Raw genomic sequence first — 23,400 nt, forward strand, 5'->3', positions numbered from 1 at the left:
ACCCGCGTCACGTGAGCCAACCGTCACCGCAAGGCCCCACGGGCACTGGCCGGCGCGGGAGAGCGGAAAAAAAATCAGATAGCCTTCATAATAATTGATCCCTGACTTCCACGCACATTGCAAATACCGACCTGGAAGGAATGTGTCCGCTACGGTTGGATAATATTGTCCCTTTCATTTTAGTCCCGCCCCGTGGTTTCTGGAAGCGATAAGATGGGTGTGGTGAACCGCCGCGCCCCCTGCAGCCTGGGATGAGCAATAGCAACAGGTGGAGCTGGGAACCTGATGGCCAAGAGTTTGGGTGTTGGTATTGGTTTACTATTGTCACTGGTACCGGAGTACAGTGAAAAACTTGTCTTGCATACCGATCGTACAGGTCAATTCATTACACAGTGCAGTTACATTGGGTTAGTACAGAGTGCATTGACGTAGTACAGGTAAAAACAATAACAGTACAGAGTAAAGTGGGATTGGGGTTGTGGAGGCAGGTCCTTCATCTTATTTAAAAGGTACCTGGATGAGTCCTTGAAGAGCAGCAACCTGCAAGGCAATAGAGCAAGAATGGGGAAGTGGGGTCAACCTGCACTGTCCATCTCTGTAGCTGTGACACTTTGTACTGTTATTGTTTTCACCTGTACTACCTCAATGCACTCTACTAACTCAACGTAACTGCACTGTGTAACGAATTGACCAGTACAATCGGTTTGTATGACAAGCTCTTCACTGTACCTTGGTACAAGTGAAAATAATAAACCAATACCATCTTTTTGGGCAGATGGACAGAATGGGTCAAATGACCTCATCCTCTCTCATAAAACTTTATGATTGACATGAATCAAAGGTTTGTGGCAGAGGAGGAGATCATTTGACACAGGAGGTGGATCAAAGGGGGCATTGAAAGAGCATCTGTTTTATTTTTAATTTTGGTTGAAAATAATTATACTGAAGGGGAATAAAATATCATTACTGGAAATACTCAGAGGTCAGACTAAACGTACTGTATTTAAATGCACGTAGCATTAGGAATAAGATAGATGACCTAGTGGCACAACTACAGGTTAATAAATACGACATTGTGGCAATCACCGAGTCATGGCTTTATGACGGATGTGATTGGGAACTGAATGTCCAGGGGTACACAGTGTATAGGAAGGATAGGCGGGTGGGCAGAGGGGGAGGTGTGGCCATGATGGTTAGTAGTGATATTAAATCGATAGAAAGGAAGGATATTGGGTCAGAGGAGGTGGAATCCTTGTGGGTGGAGCTAAGGAATAGCAAGGGTAAAAGGACAATGGTAGCAGTCATATATAGGCCCCCTAATAGCAGTCAGCAAGTGGACGATAAGTTGCAGTTTGAGATACAAAAAGCATGCCAGAGTGACAATGTGAAGATAATTATGGGGGATTTTAACATGAAGGTGGACTGTGAAATCCAGAATGGCGGTAGTACTCAGGAGAGGGAGTTTGTGGAATGTCTAAGGGACGTTTTTCTAGAGCAACTTGTTGAAGAGCCCACCAGGGGATCGGCTGTTTTGGATTGGGTGCTGTGTAATGAACCAGAGGTGATTAGGGAACTAAAGGTAAAGGAACCACTGGGAACCAGTGATCACAATATGATTGAGTTCAGTTTCAAGTTTGAGAAGGAGAAACTGGTAACTGGTGTATCGATATTTCAGTGGAACAAAGGAAATTACAATGGTATGAGAGAGGAGTTGGCCCTAATTAATTGGAAGAGTAAGCTGGCTGGAGGGACGGCAGAGGAGAAATGGAAGGAATTTCTACAGGAAATAAGGAAATTGCAGGATAGATATATTCCAAGAAAAAAGGTTTTTAATGGAAAAAAAGGCACAAATGTGGATAACGAGAGAGGTGAAGGCTAAAATAAAAGCAAAAGGGGCGGCGTACAAAGAAGCAAAGATTAGTGGCAAAACAGAGGACTGGGAAGCTTTTAAAAACCTGCAGAGAGAAACTAAGAAGGTCATTAGGAAAGAAAAGAGGAATTATGAAAGGAAGTTGGCGGATAACATTCGAAAGGATACTAAGAGTTTTTTTAAATACATAAGGTGTAAAAGAGAGACACGGGTTGATATAGGACCAATTGATAACAGTGCAGGAGCTATTATAATGGACGATAGAGAGATGGCAGAGGAATTGAATGAATATTTTGCATCGGTCTTCACCATGGAGGACATCAGCAATGTGCCGGTTAGTCAGGAGTCTCACGAAATGGAATTGAGTTCAGTTAAGATTACTAGGGAGAAGGTGCTAGGAAAACTAAATGGACTAAAGACTGATAAGTCTCCCGGACCGGATGAGGTGCATCCCCAGGTTCTGAAGGAGGTGGCTTTAGAGATAGCGGAGGCATTGGCGATTATTTTCCAGAAATCGATAGATTCAGGCGTGGTTCCGGAGGACTGGAGGGTCACAAATGTAGTTCCGTTGTATAAGAAAGGAGGGAGGCAGCATAAAGGTAATTACAGACCTATTAGTCTGACGTCAGTGGTGGGAAAGTTATTGGAATCTATCCTCAAAGACGGGGTTACGGAATACCTAGAGGCGCAGGGCAGGATAGGTCCTAGCCAGCATGGTTTTGTGAAGGGAAGATCCTGCCTGACCAACCTATTGGAATTTTTTGAAGAAATCACAGGCAAGGTGGATAAGGGAGAGGCGGTAGATGTTGTGTATTTAGACTTTCAAAAGGCCTTTGATAAGGTGCCTCACAAGAGACTGATTAATAAGATGAGAGGTCATGGAATTACGGGTAGGATAACAGAATGGGTGGAGCATTGGCTGGTTGACAGGAAGCAAAGAGTGGAAATAAAAGGATCTCGTTCTGGCTGGTTACCGGTTACTAGTGGTGTGCCGCAGGGGTCGGTGTTGGGACCGCTTCTTTTTACCTTGTACATTAACGATTTGGATGATGAAATAAATGGTTTCGTGGCTAAGTTTGCGGATGACACCAAGATAGGGGGAGGAGTAGGGAGTATTGAAGAGATAGGAAGGTTGCAGAGGGACCTAGACAGTTTAGGAGAATGGGCAAGGAAATGGCAGATGAGATTCAATGTAGGGAAATGTGCAGTTGTACACTTTGGAAGCAGAAATAAGCTGGCAGATTATTATCTAGGAGGAGAGAAAATCCAAAGCACGGAAGTACAAAGGGACTTGGGGGTACTCGTGCAGGATACCTTAAAGGTTAACCACCAGGTCGGATCGGTGGTAAAGAAAGCGAATGCTATGTTGGCATTCATTTCGAGAGGTATAGTGTATAAAAGTAAGGAAGTGTTGATGAGGCTCTACGGGGCACTAGTGAGGCCTCATTTGGAATATTGTGCGCCGTTTTGGGCCCCACATCTTAGGAAGGATGTGTTGACGTTGGAGAGGGTTCAGAGGAGATTTACGAGGATGATTCCAGGAATGAAAGGGCTTAAGTATGAGGAGCGTTTGTCGGCTCTTGGACTGTACTCACTGGAGTACAGAAGAATGAGAGGGGACCTCATAGCGACATTTAAAATATTGATAGGAAAGGACAGAGTAAATGTGGCTAGGCTGTTTCCCTTGGTGGGTGAGTCCAGGACCAGAGGGCACAATCTTAGAATTAGAGGGTATAGTTTCAAAACAGAGATGAGGAAAAATTTCTTTAGCCAGAGGGTGGTGAATTTGTGGAACTCCTTGCCACGTACAGCAGTGGAAGCCAGATCAGTGTGGCCGTTCAAGGAGGAGATAGATAGATATCTAAATAGTCAGGATATCAAGGGATATGGGGATAAGGCCGGTAATTGGGATTAGAATAGTTTTTTTTAAATTTTATTTTTATTTTATTTTTTTTTCTTCTTCTTCCCCCATTCCCCATTTCTATTTCCCTTTCCTTGGAGCAGACTCGATGGGCCGAATGGCCTGCTTCTGCTCCCTTGTCTTGTGATCTTGTGATGTAGAGAAACAACGGTAATATTTCAGATCACTCTGAAGCATGGTTTTGCCTTAGATTTCCAGTATCTACTTTTTAAGGAAGGAAAAAGATCTATTCAGAAAATCAGCCACTTGGGTAAGAGGAATAATATTCTTTGCTTGGGCCTGCTGCTGTTGTCTTTGATGGTGGTGTCTGTGGGTTTGGGAGGTGCTATCGGAATAACCCTACTAAATAACTGCAGTGCATTTTTCATACACACTGTAGTCAGGGTGCACCAGAGCTGGAGGGAATGAATGGTCATGGTAAGGTTGCAGTATTCCATGACGTTCTCTACCTGGCTTGTAGATAATGGAAAGGCTTTGAGGTGCCAGGATGAGTCACTTGAGATCACCAGCACCATTTTGAATTGACAAATCAAACTGATAGGATTACCCATTTTGAGCACATTAAAATCCATGGTATTCCAGCCTTGCCAATTACACTTGCAGTCAATTAAGATCCTGATCAAGGCAGAACTATCCTAACAATAAGATCATGCAAAAGTGCACAAAAGAAACCAACATTTCAGTCTGCTGCATCTGCAATGGTGTTTTTTTCCCCAATCCCTGCTTATTGCTTGTATCTAGTCCTCTTTCATCATAGTCTATTAGTATAGAAGGATGGCATTCAACTCATTATTCGATAATAAACAGAAAATATCTTCAACCTGAAACATTAATTCTGTCCTTCCACCAATGTTGCCTGACCTGTTGAGTATTTCCAGCACTTTTTTTATTTCACATTTCCACATCTGCAGTTTTTGATTTTCACCTATCTTGATAATATTTACAATCTTGAAGACTCGTTCCAGACATTCTTATTAATTGTGGATCCTGCATAGTGAACAAGAATGACCTAAATTGGAGTTTGTGGTACAACGCCACTCACATCTAAGCATTCTGAAAATCTGTTCCAAGCTTGGTTTTCTTCCTTCTTTCCATTTCTTAATCCTGTTTGAAATTCTTCTACTTCATACACTAATATTTCCTCATTCAATGCCTTGTGAAAATCTTTCTTAGAGTCTATGTGCAATTCTCTGTCAACTGGTCTTATTTACAAACTTAAAAAAAATCACATTTTCTTTTGGAGATCCTGGCAACTATATTGACTTTCTCTTTAATACAAATACGTGGTCATTTCATCCTTAAGATTCTAATCTCCCAGCTGGAATTGACAGTAAACAACTGTCCTGAAATTACCAGTATTACCATTCTCTGCTTCATAAAAATGGTAAGGACATTGACAACACCTAGGTAATTATCTGATGCATGATTTCTTTCTTCATCATTCCAGCATGTATCCCATCAGTGTGCCAATGCTGTGGCTTAACTGCTTCATCTATAAATTTCCATTTATATTTCAGAAATAAATCTTTTCAAGATTCACCCCCTACTTAATAAAAATTGATTTTGTCCTTACTAAATACCCTCTATCTTTGAGCACATTAACAGAACAAATCAATCCTTACTACCAGTTTTAATGTGCTGAAACTGTAAAAAAAAAATTGCATTTAACTTTTCTCCTCATCATCCATCTTGGATTGCTTAAGTCATATTCTCTTGCAGTTTATAATTCATTACTTTTTTTTATTAAAGAGACCCCACTCAATGTTACCTGAATTACCATCACATGAAATTGACTCTTGGAAAAAGACCAGTAAGGTAGATTCAAAGGAGATGGGGGAGAATTGCATTTAAATGTCATGCATAAGAATGCACACAGTTATAGGGGAACTGACAAGAAAAGTTCTTTAGAGGTAAAATTATACACAGTATACTGTACAGAGCAGGACATTTGGCCCATCTGGTCCATTCTGGAATTTATTGCTCAATTTTCCCACCATCATTTCACCCCATCAGTAAATCCTCCACATATCTCCCTACGGAATCATAGAAAACTCCAGCTTCCCTTAAATGTGTTGAGGAGTCCATCCAAACCCATGAGCAACTTTTTCCAAGGTTGACCAGGCAAGACTGAGCAAAAGGCAGAAATTAAAGGAAATACAACCCAAGCCACAGGTTTCAGTTGGCAGCAAGTGACAGAACAACCCAATGTCCAACTAATGCAGCACCGCTGGTAGAGCTGCTGCCTCACGTCTTCAGTCAGCCATGTTCAATCCTGACTGTCAGTTCAGTCTGAGTAGCTTGCATGTTCTTCCCATTATTGTCTGGGTTTCACCTGAGTGCTGATGGCTTCCTCCCACGTGCGAGTTGGCAGGTTAATTGGCCACTGTAAATTGCCCCTTGTAAGTGAGAATAAAACGGGATTAGTATACATGGTCACTTGATGGTCAGCATACACTTTGTGGGCCAAAGGGCCTGTTTTTATACTGTTTGACTCTATGACCAGCTCCTTGAGTCTCATTCCTTCAGACATTGATTTTAGATTTCAAAAATGTTTACTTTTATATTGTTTGCTATTTTCTTTTCCTCTTTTCAGTTTAAAGTTTCCTTTCATCTCCTTGTTTCTTTCTGATTTGACAATTTACTTCTTTGATTTACTGTCATTCTTCATCCTCCTACTCAATGACAAAGGTGGTAGGCATCTGTGCCATCATGTCTGCATCAGTACTAGACTTATAATTGCATGCTTGGGCTTTAAAACACAAATCTGCTCAATGTGTGAGCTGGAAACAAGGCTGTGCAAGCAATATTCCACTGCAGGCAAACAATATGTTGGTTGTTACTGCAAGAAGATTTGAGTATTGGAGTAAAGATTCCATGATCACAAGACAAAGGAGCAGAAGTGGGCCATTCAGCCCATCGAATCTGCTCCACTACCTCACCATCAGCTAAACTATTCTCATCTAGCCCCAATTCCCGGCCTTTTCCCCATATCCCTTGATACCTTGACTAATTAGATACCCATCAATCTCCTCCTTAAACACCCCCAATGATCAGGCCTCCACAGCTGTATGTGGCAATGATATTTTTTTTAGGACAACTTGAGAATAACAAACAGGGTTTTGATTTGAAGAAACCCTTGTCCTGGACCATATTTATGTCTCATCCAACTTTTCCAAAACAGATTATCTGGTCATTACCACACTGCTGTTTATAGGAACAAACTGTGGGCAAATTGGCTGCTAGGATTCCCACAATAAAACACTGACTATACGTCAGAAGTATATTTGAAAATGTGAACATTACAAGAATGCAAGTCTTTCTCCCTATTGATCTATGCCTGATATTTAGTGACTGATGTACATTGTTTTGTGTAATTGTGGAATGACATCTTTTAAATAATCACTGATATTTGCAATTCAAACATTGTCACTGACTGTTCATTAATACATGTGTAATTGATTACTCTGGATAGAACAACTCTCCACTAATCAAGGTATTAACACACCCAACTGTTTCCTATGTTGCCATTACTGATAACAGCAACAATGGGTACAATTTAATGATAGAAAAAAACAGAGTACAAAAACTCATTATCTTTTATATCATAGCATACAGTACAACTACAGTTTACTGTGTGCAAATCAAGACAGACAGGGAAGAACTTTTTATAAAAGCTCAAAGTAAAAACAGCAAATATTCTAAACCTTTGCTTTCTTTTTAAAAAAGATACAATAAACACACATATATAAACCTTTAAGAGAGAAATGCCCAACTTATTGGTGAAACAGTACTTCAGAATTGTTCTGGATATCAACAAGCCTTGTAATTAAATGGTGGTATCAGAAAACAAACCAATGTGACCCATTAACATTTCAAACTTCATCCAAATTACAGTTTTACAAAAGATAAAATCAGTTCAGTAACTCTCACTGACCCAGAGTTGTGGTGGTTTCCTCTGGGGGAGCTGTGCTCAACAAGTACTGCAAAGAGAAAGCTACACATTTAGTTTTATTTCAGTGTGTTTTTTTGAGCAGCCATGTAGATTTTCTAGCACTCGGTGGCAGCTTATAATTCCCAGGTCAGATATGGAGTAATATTCCCCCCATTCAGCTTCAAAAGATGCCTCTGAAAATTCTCTTCGATTGCTTTAGCAAGACATTATCAGCCCCCATTCCAACCTTCCCTATGGTCTGATCTTAGCTAGACAGAGAAAGAAGTTTTTTTTATTTGAGCTGGGCCCTAAATTCTGATTCCAAAAGTGAAGGAACATGTGCAAATCGACTCCAATAGAGCAGGACTCTGTAACCACAACCCTCTCCCCCACCCATACCCCTGCCCCGCCCCCCCATTCCACACACATCTTATTTCTAATTAGTGGGTTAAATGCTGATTATCTTTTATTTTCAAAGTTTTTCTTCATCACTGACTGTTCCACTCCAACCTCTTTCATTAGCTTGATGATTGGTCACATTCTGAACTTTTGATATCTGGGATTTGTCTTGCACTATTTGGATTCACAACTTTCAACTACGCTGTAAGTTCCAGGTATTACAATTTAACTGCTGTTAAGTTCAGCCATAAGAGCTCTTACACAACACCTCATCACCCTTTAAAAAGGTACCAGTGTTGGATATATGACCCACAAATATATCAAAGCTGCACATGCTAAATAAATAAGCCAAGCCTATTTGGCCTAGATATGTACAGGAAGGAAATAGGACACTGGTACCTTCTCAGCAATGCGACTTCTGAGATACGATGTTCCTTTGTGCTCTGAAAGAGCAAGTTAAAACCCCGATTCAAAATAATGCATCTGAATGGTTTGAATTGTGGATTGGTTGGTATTGCCACACTGTAGAGTAAATGTTTGGCACTTTTCATGAAAGAGCTACCTCATTTGTTGACAATTAGACATCAAGGATCACCTCTTGTCCCATCTCCTGCACTGTACTTACAGAGGTCACATTGCACTTTATTGGAAGCAGAGAAAGGATTTGTAAGAGTATTTCTCTGTGGGAGTCCAGAACATGCAAGAGCGGGTGAGATGGCCCAACTTTAAAATTAGAGCTAGGGCATGTAGGGCTAATGTCAAGAAACCCTTCTTTACAAAAGAAACAGGAATCTGAAACTCCCTGCCTCTCCCTCATTCCTACAAACATAAAGTATTAACAGTTTCAGAACTGAGAGTGATAAACCTTTATTAGCTAAGACTACGAATGGTTGCAGAACCACAGCATGCAGATGGAAGATGCTGATCTGTCACAATCTATTTAAATGGCAGAGCAGGGGCTGAACATCCCCTGTTTGTTTCTACAGTATATCCTCACACACTAATTGACTAAAAATACTTCAAAGCTTAGTAAGGCATGAGCAAACTTGCATCAAAGTTGAATTTATGAAAATAAAATATACCTACAAAGGAAGTAAAACAAGTTGTTTCACAAGTGTGAAAGTGATAGTCCAAAACATGCCACTTCAATCAGGAGAGGCACCTACTGAGGCAAAAGAAAACTGGACAGGTTCATATTTTCATCTAAACACCCATATTACAACTGACTTCAGATTTTATGCACAGCTTCTCACAAGTGAACCCATGCAAGCTCAGGCTAGAAGCATTCCCACATTCCTAGAATTAAACGGATTCATCTTTTGCACTAATATCAAAGTGGGCTTTGAATGGTACCCAACCCCTTAAAACATGTTCTAGGAATTAAGTGATTATACTAAACAACCTGTATCACAATCATTTCCATTTAGGGAGCTCCTTCATGCAGCCACATGCATTCATCTGTTTGGTTGCATTGATGGAGAAAATGAAAAACATTGGCTTATAAGTAGGAATATTATTTTTAAAAAATCACTCATTAAAATGTGAATTAACTGAAGATATGGTAGAAAATAATGATAGTGATTCAGCCAACAATTCTTCAATTAACATCTGACTCTGGTGGTCTTTGTGGCTTGTTTAACTGATCTTGTCCAAATACAACTACCTCCATTGGGTTGGAAAACAATTCATGGTTTTAAAGTAACATAACCATTAGGGAAGTACTGGGAAACTACTATCAAAACTCTACAATGGGACAATCATGTGGTTTGCAAACAAATGAAATAACAAAGTATTGTTACTTTAAAATGGTGCTATACAAATGGTACTAATCACCAAAAGGTTCAGAACTTGTCCGCCATTTTGACAACCCTGTTTTTCTGCATAACACAACAATTTTTGCTGTTTTAAATTATTACAAGTACAGAATCATAGGCTTTGAATGTATCAATCTCTCAATGGGTATAGCTTTTTCAACATGGGATACATTCCATGATGAAGGTTACTGGTTTTTAAATAGTTGTTTATAGGCTACAGCAGCTGCACAAAGCTTCAGACATATTGGCCTTACAGAGGCAAACTCTGGAAAAAAACAATGGACAAAAAATAGGAAATATTATAAATTTCCCTCCAATAGAGAGCATTGCAGCAAGAACAAAATTCATATAGCTACTTTAAATTAGGAAACACCCAAGGTGCTTCATAAATGTATAACATAATGAATGTTGTCACCACAGCATTTAACCCACTGAACCTACCAGTCCTGCACACAACACCAGTTAGAGAATCAGGTTATTTATTACTGGATATACTAACATATTCTGGAAATGCAATTTATAATACCACTTAATTAATACACCATAATGTTCAGGAAATGCAATTTATAATGCCACTTATTTAATGCGCCATAATGTTCGCACACAGAAATGAAGAAACAAGCAATAATGAGGCATTACAATTACCTTCAGTTGGAGTGGGAGAAAGGTCCTATAAAGATTTAATAGAACAGAGCCTGGATGTGGAGTTTTAGCACATGGAGAAATTTGAGAATCTTGGATTGTTCTCTTTAGGACAAAAGATTTAAGTTTTATAAGTGAAATGAAGAGAAATTATTTCTGGTAGCAGAAGAAACAGCAACAAGTAAATACAGACAGAAAATAATTGGCAAGGTATCAGAAGAGAATTTTTGTTAAACTCAGCAGATTGAGGATCTGTATCCACTGCTTGAAAGGAAAACAAAATGATGGGTTAACACTTGTGGGCAATGAAAAAGGACAGGGGAGTCAGACTGATTGAACAGCACTTTCAGACAGCTACATAGGCACAAAAGGCACTGTGCTGAATAGTCTAAAAGGTCAGTGATCTCTCTCCTGAGCTCTACCCGATGATTCAGCTGAGAAGTGCACATTTGCAAATTGGTAAGGACTGGATTAGGTCAAATATGATACTCACTGTTCAGACACTCCAGAACCTGATACCAGTCAGGTTCTGATGAAAGATCATTGATCAGAAATGGTTAACTCCAGTTCTCTCTCCACAGATACTGCCTGCCCTGCTAACCAGTGTTTGCTATTTTCATGCTAGTTCAGTTGTTCATGAATGGAGGAGGCAAAAGTTCAATACTGAATGCAAGAAAGACAGAGACACAGTTGTACAAAAATCTGCCTGCTCAAATCAGATTTTAGAGTTATATTGAAAAAGGAAAATTAGTCATGGATAATAGTAATTCCAAAAAACATTACGCTCCTCAGCAAAATGTACTCACAGTGGGCACTTTATCTATCATAGGAAAAATCCACAAGAGCTGAACGGAGCCCAATTGAAGGCCATTTCCCACAAGGAATAAGCAAGAACTATTGTGAAACAAGAAAAGCTGCATTTTCAGTGCTATAAAATAATGAAATAAAATATAAAACACTGCAAATCCACCACAGGTTGCTCATCAACTGAAAGCACAAGATGGGTTTGGCACTTTAGCTGTGATCTTTCATCACAACACCCTCTATTTAGTTTTTCAGATGGTGAACGACCTGCTAAATATTTCCAATGTTTCATTTTATTCCAGAAGTGGAGTTCTTAAAAAATTGTAATATACATTTAACATTACAAACTTACAAAATGATGCATACCCGTGAAAACAATTATGTTTCAGCAGAAGATGGTCCAGCACTGGCATTGATATTTGGCATCAGTGATTCCTGGTAGATCAATGTTCAACCCAATGATCCCTTCGCGAAATGCACCTTCTTCCCAGCACGTCTCCCGGGCTTGCCTTGTCTCAACCATTTCAAAGCAGGCTTTTTACAGCATTCAACAATAATTACAATACTATGGGAAAGGGTACAATACAAATGTGCTAAACAATCTTTATCTACAATATATTATTCAGTTTTCTGCTATTGATCCAGTCCCAAACATCTCTCAAGGTCAAAGTCCTGGCATGATATAAGCAATGTTATCCAGCGTGTGAGCCTGGGTGAATAAAAACAATACAATTAGAAAGCTGTAGTTATTATGGAAGACAACTAGCTGATTGATCTCAGTCCTATTTGTGATGGGCGTAATCTATCGCTTCCCAGCTCTCTAAGAACCACTCAGCAGTACAGTGTGGCTGCAGGTAGGACAGCTGTCTCACAGTTCCAGCAACCCAGGTTTGATTGGCATCCAGTGCTGCCTGTGAGGAGTTTGCACATTCTCCCTGCGACCGCATGGGTTTCCCCTATGAGTGCTCTGGTTTCCTTCCACATCCGCCACCTGGGGAGGCAGGGTTGGTAGGTTAATTGGCTGCTGTAAATTGCCCCTAGTGTGTAGGTGGGTAGTAAGAGAATCAGTGAGGAATTAATGGGCACATGCATAAAAAACAGGCTACAGAGAAATAAATGAGGAACTGGGATATTGGGATTGTTCGGAGAGCCACGATGGACCTGGGGGGGGGGAGGAACCAAGAAAAAAAAACACAATATGGACTTTTGCTGGTAAGATGATACTGAACCCTGCCCCTCCACAACTCCCCACCCCCATTTGTATTTGAGAAGATGGTGATGAGACACCAACTGAAATCATCGCCGATCTTCTGGTGAAAGTACTTTCACAATGCCGTTGGAGAGCTCCAATGAACAGTCATTATCATTTCAGACTTTAAGTAGTACTGATGCAAGTCCTATAGGCACTGACTTGGCAAAGAACGAAGTGTCTTTGGTAATGGAGACACAAGAAAGATTGCAGATGCTGGAAATCTGGAGCAAAACACGAATACTGGAGGAACTCAGCAGGTCAGACAGCATCTATGGAGGGAAATGAACAGTCAATGATTTGGGTCAAGACCCTTCATCTCTGCCCAAAACATCGACTGCTTGTTTCCCTCCATAGATGTTGCCTGATCTGCTGAGTTCCTCCAGCACGTATTTGGTAATGGTTGATATTTGGATTGGGGGTGGGGGTTAGTGCACGTGATGTCTGGAAGGGGTTGGTACCAGGACCACCTCTATTCTTTGTATATACTAATGACTTGGACTTAAGTGTCACAGGTTCAACTTCCAGATTGGGGGACAAAACAAAGCTTGGAAGTGCAGTCGAAAATAATAGACTTCACAAGGACAGTGACAGGCAAGTTGAATTGTCAAACACATGGCTGATAAAATTTAACAGAAAAAAGTAAAGTGTATTTCTGGAGGGAGAACAAGAGAGGGTACGGTTCAAAAAAGACCACAGGAACAGATAGATGTGGGGTATATGTGTAAGGTTAGTTGAGAAAGCAGTTAAAATAGCACCTGGACTTGGTAGATACTGACACAGCACAAGAACAAGGAAGTCATGATGAACCTTTGTAAACATTTGTTTGGTCAGAACTAGAATATTGTGTCAAGTTTGGGGAGCACATTTTGGCAAAGATGTGAAAGCTTTGGAGAGGGTGCAGAGAGATTTACTAGAATGATTCTGGGAACAAGGGACTTTAGTTAAGGGCCAGACTGGAGCAGTTGAGGTTGTTTCCCTTGAGAAGAAGAGGTTCAGAGGGGATCTGAAAGAGTTCATCATCATGAAAGGTCTAGACAAAGTAAGTAGAAAGAAAATGTTCCTAATAGCACAAGGGTCAAATACCAAAGAACCTAGAATGAAGATGACTGGCACAGGAACCAAATATGCTATGACCAAAAAAAAACATTTAAAAAAGAATTGCAGCAAGTGACTAGAATTTGGGAGTTGTGGAAGCAGAGTATATTGTGGCATTCTAACAGGAAGTACATAAGTACTTGAAAGGGAAAAAAAAATGTCAATATTGTGAGGAAAGAGCAGATGAGTGAGACTAGTTGGATTATTCTTGCATAGAGCCGGGTCAGACTCAAGGCTGAATGGCCTACTTCTAAACAGCAACCTGAGAGTTATAAATTGGAAGATTCATTATCCTGTTGATCAATAGAAATATTTCTGTCACTGAACCAGTGGTGTTTGTGCAGTCAGAAACAAATAGTTACTCCTTTGCCTATTCAGTATACTATCTCAATCATATCAGAAAATATCCTGAGGGCTAATAAATAACATTTCACTAGTTAAAATAATTAGGATTTATGGCACAGAAATGATCATTCTGTCCAGCCAGTCCAGATGTCAAACAAACTTCCTCTCAACCTATTTCATCTAACTCCAGTTTGCATCTAATTTTATGCCCCTCTCACACATATTCAACCAGCTTCCCTTTAAGTATATACTATTCCATTTTTTATACATTTATTCCTTTACAGGATTTAGGTGTTGCTACCAAAACAGCACTGATTGCCCATCACTAATCAAAAGGCATTGGTGAGTCTCCACATTGAACCTCTCCAATCCATGTGAAGAAAGTACTCCTGTTAAATGGGACTTTAACATTTTTGCCTAACAATGATGGATGAATGAATGAACACTGGTATATAATTCCAGGTCCCCACAGATTGAAACTTAGAGAAGAAATGGGAGATGGTGGCGTTTAATCCAGCTGATGCCTTTATGAGTTGCCAGAGTGCATCTTGTAACTTCTACACACTGCAGTCACAATGTGCTGATGGTGGTGCATGTGAATATTTCAGATGATGCATAGGTTCCCAATCAAGTGGGCTGCTTCCCCCTGGATGGTTTTGAATTTCTTGACTGTTGCTGGCAAGGGCCAAAACTTCTATCACTCCTGACATGTTTGTTGGTCGTGGAAATACTGATTCAGAAGTGAGTCACGAGCAATAGAATGCCCAATCACTGACTTGCTATCTTGTCATGGCTAGTCCAGATAAGTTTCTGAGCAATGGTGACTCCTGGGGGACTTGACAATGGTACTACTTCATATATGTGAAGATGGTTAGACATTTCCTTGGAGATGGTCACTGACTTGTACTTGTCTGTCACTAAAATTATTTGACACTTATCACTCCAAGACTTGGAATTCGTTACTAGAGGATCTCTGAATGGAGCTCGAGCACTAATCAGTTCAAGATGGCTGGGTCTTGGACGCTGCCCTAAGGAACTTCTCCAGTGATGCCCTGAGACTGAAATGATTAATGTCCAACAACCACCTTCTGTTGTGTGAGGTACAAGTCCGGCCAGTGGGGAGTTTTATCTTCCACTCCTCATTAACAAGACACAAGGAGGAAATCACAAATTATCCACATCAGTCTCTCAACTTGCCACCCATCACCTTAAGCGACAGCTACACATATCCAAAGATGAAGCTACACAACCTTACTGCCCTGGAGATCACCATTTTGTCCACTGTGCCACTTTTGATTCTGAGAGGTATCCAATTTCTCCAGTTAGGTTTTTTCCCCCCAAAGTCTCTAATTTTCTTTCCTTCAAACAGACATCCAATTCACCTTTGAATATTAGTATTGAAATTTTTCCTGACTGCCCTTTCAAGGCAAAGCTTTCCCAATCAAAACAACGTACTGCATTAATAAAATGTTTCCCTATTGCCTCCCTGGTTCATTTGCAAATTACCTTCAACTACTCTGTAGGGCACTGGGTATCACAGTGGCACAGCAGGTAGTGCTCCTGCCTCACAGCTCCAGTGATCAGAGTTTGATCTTGACCTCTGATGCTATCTGTGTAGAGATTGCCCATTCTCCCTGTGACCACATGAGTTCACATGCGAGTTCCCTGGTGCTATGGTTTCCCCTCACACCTCAAATGAAGTGCTGGTTGGTAGGTTAATTAACTGCTGTAAATTGCCTCAAGTAAAGGTGGGTGGTGGGAGTCTCAGAATGGGGTCGATGGCATGTGAGAGAGAAAAGGTTACGTGGAACTACGTGGGGGAAATAGGATTGATCTGAGTCAGCATGGACATGGTGGGCTGAATGGTCTCCCATTCCCATATGAAATACATATACACTCTGCTTACTAATCATTCTGTCACTGGAAAAGTCTTTCACTTACTCAATGAAAAACATTTAAAATGTTCAACATCTCTTTTATATCTCCCCATTCAGTTCTAAGCCAATCATTCCTCAATTCATCAGTTTCCTTACAGAACTGAGGACCCTCATCCCTGATACAATTCTGCCAGGAAAGTTGAACCTAGAACAAACTAGGATGTTAATACCACACAAGTTAATGTACTCGGCAGTCATTAACAGTGGTAGGTTTATCTGAGATGACAGAAGGCACTGGTCTTGACTGTCTGGAATTTCTACATGCAAATTGGGAAGCTGGTTGGGAGGAGATACTTTTCAGTCCCTTTATCACTTGGATAATGCAGGAGAGGGAAAAAAAACTCACCAGAACTTCTTTTGGACAGCCATTAAGATGATCAACCTGTGCTGTGAGGCAGGTTAAAGGACCCAGTGCACAGATTATGGAATCCAGCAGGACAGAGAGACTCCCGGACACAGCCACCATGCCCTAAGAAAGAGGAAAATTGTTTCAACTATCCACTTTACAAATTCAAAAAAAAATGACTGTGTTAGATATTATTAGATTTAAAAGTAAAACTCAATTCCTCATGGTTTCATGGATACCAAATGAGCTGCTAAAATAATGGGACCATTGTCTTGGATCCATTGTCTTAGATGTAATCTCTAATCCATTGTGTAGCTGGATGATCTCTTTGGCATGTTGTTAGTAAAACAAAATTGGCAGTGATGTCCTTGAACTCGATCACAGCCAGCTCACGACCTCCGCTGGAAAGAGGGTAGGTCAGATGTAGCTCCACTTTTGAACATAAATTATGGTGCACATTGATGTGAGCATACAGACAACCATAACACATATTCAAGCTGCAAATAGTTTTTTTTTAAATTCTACACCCATACTAGTCATCTCAGGGCTCCCTCCACGTGACATTTATAACTGGAAACAGTGTTCTACATCAGCACCAGGAAACAAAGCAGATTTTAATTCTGTGAATCTTGTATGCATTTCAATACATGTTCCAAAGATGAAAGGCCTGTGTTTAAAACATGCAACACCTAGTTCTCCCGAGATTTTTAAGAAAGAACTAAAGCCCATGATGGAGAGCCCCATAAAATCATAACTCAGAAGGTAGAATTTATCACAAGGCAGTTGTTAGAGTCTGATGAACGTAGCTGTTAAAAACCTGACAATTACACAAATGTTTACAGCACAGAAACAAGCCATTTGATCCAACTGGGCTAAACCCACATGAGCCTCCTCCACAGTATTCCTACCAGCACATCCTTCTATTCCTTTCTCTCCAGCAGGGAAGGGAAGACAGGAAGATCTTGGATTCCATTCTTGTTCCCATCAGACATAATTAAAAAAGTAATATCAGTACATTTTAGCAGTGGGGTGGGTTGGTGCTGCAAAAGATACTTTGCTGCAACAACAAGGTACCAATGCTTGGTGTTATTGAAGTCTTTAAAATTTCCACAAGAAATACAAGGCCAAGGTGTAGAAAATCTATGAAGAAATCTCAGATTTATTTTGTTGCTTAACATGCTCCCAAATTTGCTACCTAGATGTTCTCCAATGAATTTGATCACCTCCGTCACTTCGCGCACACCTCACCTCAGTTTCTTGCAATCGGTGGCCGATGAGGCTCAGTGATTCTCCCAGAAGCTGCAAGTGCGCTGCAACATCGATTGGGTCAGCATCTGGCATTTTAACTGGAGAGGAGGACTGACTGCTGCCTCCTAAACCCACTAAGAGGGCTGATTTCTTCTGAGGTGTCACGACACCAGGCAACGATGATGGGTTCTGCTTGCCTGACGCAAAAGAGAGAATGAACAGATGGGACAAATCAAAAGCTTGATTATAAAATGAGAACCAAGCAAAGTCTCTCTGTCCCACAGAATTCTGAAACCTTGTGCGTTACAGAGTGCACACTCCCACCTGAACCAAAAATGATCTCCTGGGAGCAGCGATAAAATAGATTTAAAATCGTAGGCCATTTTGGAAAGGCAAAATCTGAGATTCCTTTCCAGCTGCCTCAAGGACACATTGCCTATTCTTTCACAGTTGTTTTTTCTAAAAAGTTGGACATATCCTCAGTTTCATCGCTCACCAAGTTACACACAAAACTCAGTTCAACAACACACCTCTCAGTCTTCAGTCCTCTCAAACATGTTCCACCATTCATCTAGATCATGGGTGCAGTCAATGAGCCACACTGCAAACTCCCATCCTGAGCTAGCATATCACAGAAGGAATTTAGCAATTCATTTGGCCGTCATCCACTGACACAGATATCGCATACAACCTTAATTAAAATGCATCTTTTCTGCCATTGCCCACGTCATACAAAAGGATGGCACTTTGGACCTTAATCCCACTGACACAGACCTGAATTTATACATCACTTTTCATGACCTTAAGTCTCCCCAAAATTCTTTAGATAAAAATAACATTGAAATACAAGAAATATATTTGCCTTTCTTTGAAATCTTCCCAGTGATCTCCTACATCCAGTTGAGAGAGCAAACGGGGTCTCAGTTTAATGTTTCATCAGAAAGAAAGCAACTTCAGCAGTGCTGTGCTCCCTTAGTGCTTCACTGAATGTTCAGTTGGGATTTTCATGCTCAAGTCTCTGAAATGAGACTTGAACCCACAAACCTTTGACCCAAAGGAGAGAGTGCTAATTATTGACTTAACTATTTCCTAACAAAAAAAAAGTCCCGACAGTGATCCCCAATATCTATAACATTGTGGGAAGACGAGTGCTAGACTTCCAGTATACTTGATGTGAAAACACGCTTCCCCATTTCATTCTAAAACATCTCAACTCCAGTTTTACGTTGACGTCCCCTTGTTCTGGATTCCCCCATCAGAAGAAATAGTTTTCTTTGCATCTACACTTTCAAATTCCTTGAACATTTTAAACATTGTTATCAGATCACTACTAAACTCCTGAACTCCAGAGAATTTCAAGTCACATTTATTTAGCCAATCTTCATAATTAAACCATTTGGGCCTGAAAGTAAACTGTAAATAATTTAAGGTGAATAAATGCAGACATCCAGTGTCAAAAACTGAATGTGATACTCCAAACAGGGTCTAACCAACATGTCAGAAACATAATTTCCCTATTTTCACATTTTTTGATGACATTTCACACCAGTCTAAGTTAGTGTACTCTTGTGTGTAGATGATCCAAATATTTTTGTTCCAACATAAATCTCACCATGAAAATATTTTGACCTATTGTTTTTTTCAGATCTAAAGTCAATGTCCTCATACTTAGAACATAGAACAGTAGAGTACAGAAAAAGGCCCTTCGGCCCACAATGTTGTGCCCAACTAATGACGCATTTAATTACTAAGTTAACTAAACTAATCCCTTCTGCCAAAACATGGTCCATATCCCTCCATTCTCTGTACATTCACGTACCTATCCCAGAGCCCCTTAAATGCCTCTATCGTACCTGCCTCCACTACCACCCCTGGCAGTACATCCCAAGCATCTACAACTCTCTATGTTAAAAAAAACTTGCCCCACACATCTGCTTTGAACTTACCCCCTCTCACCTTAAATGCATGCCCTCTAGTATTAGACATTTCTACCCTGAGAAAAAGATAATGACCATCTTCCCTACATATGCCTCTCATAACCTTATAAACGCCTATCATATCTCCCCTCAGCCCCCACCACTCCAGAGAAAACAACACAAGTTTGCCCAATCTCTCCTAGTAGCGCATGCCCTCTAATCCAGGTAGCTTCTCTTCTGCACCCTCTTCAAACTTACTGCGCTATCCTCTATTTGCAATTGTTTTATTTAACAATGTCACTTTTAATTTCCTCCTCCCATACTCTGCTTCCAAACTTAGTACCATCTTAGTGGATCGCCAATTCTCCATTTTCCCTTGCCTTAAATGGAATAATTGTAAGGTACAGGAGGTGGCTATTCAACCTATTTAGTCCATGCTGGCTCCCAGTAGAACAATCCTATTAGACCCCTTTCCCCCTGCTCTTTCCCTAGAACCCTGCAAATTGTTGTCTCTCAGGTGATTATCCAATTTCCTTTTGAAAGTCCTAATCCATCATCTCGACAGGCAGTGAGTTCCAGATTAGTACTACTCTGAATAAAAACATGTGTTCTCACATGTCCCTCATATCTTTTGCCCCTATTTTAAATCTGTGCCCAATGGTCATTGTATTTACCCCATCTAAACCAGTCATAATCTTGCACATTTCTTTCAAATCTTTTATCTGCCATTTTTCAAAAACAAGAACAAGCCCAGTTTTTGCAGTCTAAGCTTTACAGCTGAAATCATCCACAGAGTGCAATGTTGGCATGAGATTAGACTGATTTCCTGTACAAAGTGTCACAATGGAAAACATAAAACAAGTACAGCAAGAATTTAAAGTTAAACAAAATTCAATTTATGACAAATGCTTTGGGATCTTTTGTAACATAATGATGTCTTAAAATGCTTTAGAGTGAATGAATCACATCACTGTTGCAATATAGGAAATCCAGCAGTCAATTTATACACAGCAGTTCAAAAAATTACCAACTGGGTCATGAAGGTGAAACGTTACTTGTTTGTCTCTACACAGTCACTGATCAACCGGCAAGTTGCAGCATTTTCTTTTTGTTTCAGATTTCCAGCATCATTTTATAACTGACTGGATAATCAGCATTTTGTGATTGGGGAATAAATACTGGCCCAGATAAGAGAGAGAGAATGCTACTGCTCTTCAACTAATGACATGGGATGCTTTACATCCACCTTAAAGAGCAAATGGGAGCTCAGTTCCGCATCTCCTTCAGAAGTGACACCAGAGTGTCAGCCTGGATTACATCATCAGTCCTTCGCAATGGAGCCTGTATCACAATCTTCAGACTCAGAGGTCAGGGTTTTGTCACTGATGTCATGAGCCTGAGACATGACTGATGTGTTGCAAATGCAATTCCTTTTGATTTGTGAAATAAGGAGCCATAATTTCAGCATCTCACAGCCTGCAAGTTGTTGCTTCCACCAACAATATTTAATATGACAGTTCTGATATCATTATTAGGAAGGGGAGCAGATGCAAGTAAATGCGGGAGGAAAGTAGGGTTCCCTATTTTGCTGAGCTTCCAGTTCCAAATATAGACTTCAGGAGATTGCAAAAAGATTCATGGACTTTATGCTAGAATTTTTTTGATAGTATATAAACAAAATGTATGTGTATTATAATATTTCTGAGCCAGAAACATATCCGTATGCTTTTCTGATTCTTGATTTAAAATCCAAATAAGCTTGCAAAAGTAATTCTTCAGGTAATTAAATGATTCAATATGTCTAGGCTCATGGAACATTGGAATTTAATAAGGATCATGAATAAATGGTATCTTTTTATTGAGGGTAGATGATTTTTTAAAGATGTAATTTGCTGCACAAAATATACACCTATTAAAACTAACATACTTTTAACAAATTATGTTCCGGTTTTAAAGTGTGAAAACTTAGTTACATTTGGACAGAGTTGATAAATTGAACTAGTAGCAACTTTAAAGCAGAGAGTATCAAAAGCATTTTGAATGAATGTTGAAAAAAAGAGTTTAATAAATTAAGTTGAAATGTTGAAGGCTTTGTTGAAGAAGGATTCTGCCTCCAAATGCTAGAATTTAAATTTTCAGTAATGTTTTGGGAGGAAAATCACTCAGATTTCAATATTCATCTGGATCTGATCCATGATGATTAAAGCAAAATATAACATGATTGATTAATCACTTTCTTTCAGATAACTATGGAATTATGTTAGCAGCATTTATACCCTGTTATAGGAAAGACATTGTCAAGCTGGAGAGGGTGCAGAAGAGATTTATGAGGATGCTGCCTGGACAAGAGGGCCTGAGTTATAGGGAGAGGTTGGCCACGCTGGATCTTTATTCCTTAGAGTGTAGGAGAATGAGGGGTGACCTCAGAGAAGTTTATAAAATCATGAGGGGTATGGATAAGCTGGACGGTTATAGTCTTTTCCTCAGGGTTGGGGAGTCCAAAACTAGAGGGCACAGATACAAGACAAAGGGGGGAGAGATTTAAGAGAGACCTGAGAGGTAACTTCTTTAACGGGGTAGTGAGTATCTGGAACGAGCTGCCAGAGGAAGTGGTCGAGGTGGGTACAACTGCAACATTTAAGAGGCATTTGGATAGTTACATAGGAGCAGGGGGCGGGGGTGTGGGCTTGGAGGGTTATGAGCCAAATATGGGCAACTGGGTCTACCTGGGAGGATGCTGTGGTTGGCATGGACCAGTTGGGCCAAAGGGCCTGTTTCCATGCTCTATTACTCTATGATTCTTGATGTAAAGGGAGAAGGGAGGTTTGAAAAATAAAGAGTAAAAAAAAACTTGAAAGTGGAGTCTCCATCTGCTCCTATCTCTAAAATTTGCTGCAGACAGCTTGTCTGATCAACTTCTGTTAAAGGTCTGACTGTGGACCAAGTTCAACTGCTTCAGGTGGAATCTGAATGCACTGCAATTAGTAAATGTTGTTTAACTTGTAAAGAACTGTCATCCGTGTGGTAGGATGAATCCATACCACCTTTCAGAGAAACTCAATTAAACCAATTAGAAAAAAAGAAACCATGGTGTTCCAGTGTAACAATTTTCAGAAACCAGTGATAAGTGGTGCAAAGTATAAGCCAGAGAAAATAGGAAGGACGCACTGACTATATGACAAAGCATAAAATTGGGAATACTGCGCCTGGTTTGGGTCCTCAAATGTGGTGGGTGATAGTGAGGCCTAGGAACAGATGTGGATAGGGCTCTAGAGTAACTCAAAGTTTAAAGCATTTTAATTACCAAGATATCAAGGGCCAGAGTTGTACAGTATGGAAACAGGCCCTTCAGCCCACTGAGTATGTGTTGATCATCAGCCAGCCATTTCCACTAATCCTATATTAATAACATTTTTTAAAAACTTTCCCACATTCTCATCAACTGCCCCCAGATTCTACCATTCATCTACAAACTATAGGAAATTTACAGTGGCCAATTAATCTACCAACCTGCACATCTTTGGGATATGGGAGGAAATGGGAGCATCTGGATGAAACCAACAGAGTCATCCAGGAGAACGTGCACACTACACGCAGACAGCACATGAGGCCAAGAATGAACCCAGGTTTCTGGAGCAGTGAGTCAGCGACTGTACTACCTGCACCATTGTGGTGGAATTCAGTGTAGGCTTATGGATGATCTGATTAATGTTTCTAAGTTGGTGAAGGGAGTGAATTGCATGGACAGTTGACAGTTTGCTTGAACTAAAGAGATTAGGGAAAACTAAAAGTCACAACTTCTAGGCATACAAAACAGAACATGATTAGATATGTAGGCGGTTCTTTTCCCACAGACTTATGGAATAGACTACTGGCTCAC

The 23,400-nt window shown here is 40.2% G+C and overlaps 1 protein-coding gene across 5 annotated transcripts in view; it reads right to left on the reverse strand.

Moving 5' to 3' along the window:
- Positions 1 to 5,574: 5,574 nt before the first annotated feature.
- The window catches only part of hmgxb4a (HMG box domain containing 4a), a 48,027-nt gene continuing 30,201 nt past the window's right edge, over positions 5,575 to 23,400 (reverse strand). Inside the window, exons 9-13 of one of the 5 annotated variants that reach the window (XR_007958548.1) lie at positions 17,605 to 17,801; positions 16,357 to 16,479; positions 11,748 to 12,090; positions 9,208 to 9,283; positions 5,576 to 6,187 (exon numbers count right to left, since the gene is read on the reverse strand). Coding sequence is in view for 2 of the 5 variants with exons in the window: in XM_052043250.1 (XP_051899210.1) it covers positions 12,046 to 12,090; positions 16,357 to 16,479; positions 17,605 to 17,801 (365 nt within the window). In the remaining 3 variants the exon portion in view is untranslated. Of the gene's footprint in view, positions 6,188 to 7,361; positions 12,091 to 16,356; positions 16,480 to 17,604; positions 17,802 to 23,400 lie in introns of those variants that run through there. The other 4 variants (XR_007958547.1, XR_007958546.1, XM_052043250.1 and 1 more) reach the window with 4 other exon arrangements.

This window comes from Pristis pectinata, chromosome 33 (assembly GCF_009764475.1).
Source record: "Pristis pectinata isolate sPriPec2 chromosome 33, sPriPec2.1.pri, whole genome shotgun sequence".
NCBI classification, from domain to species: Eukaryota; Metazoa; Chordata; class Chondrichthyes; order Rhinopristiformes; family Pristidae; genus Pristis; species Pristis pectinata.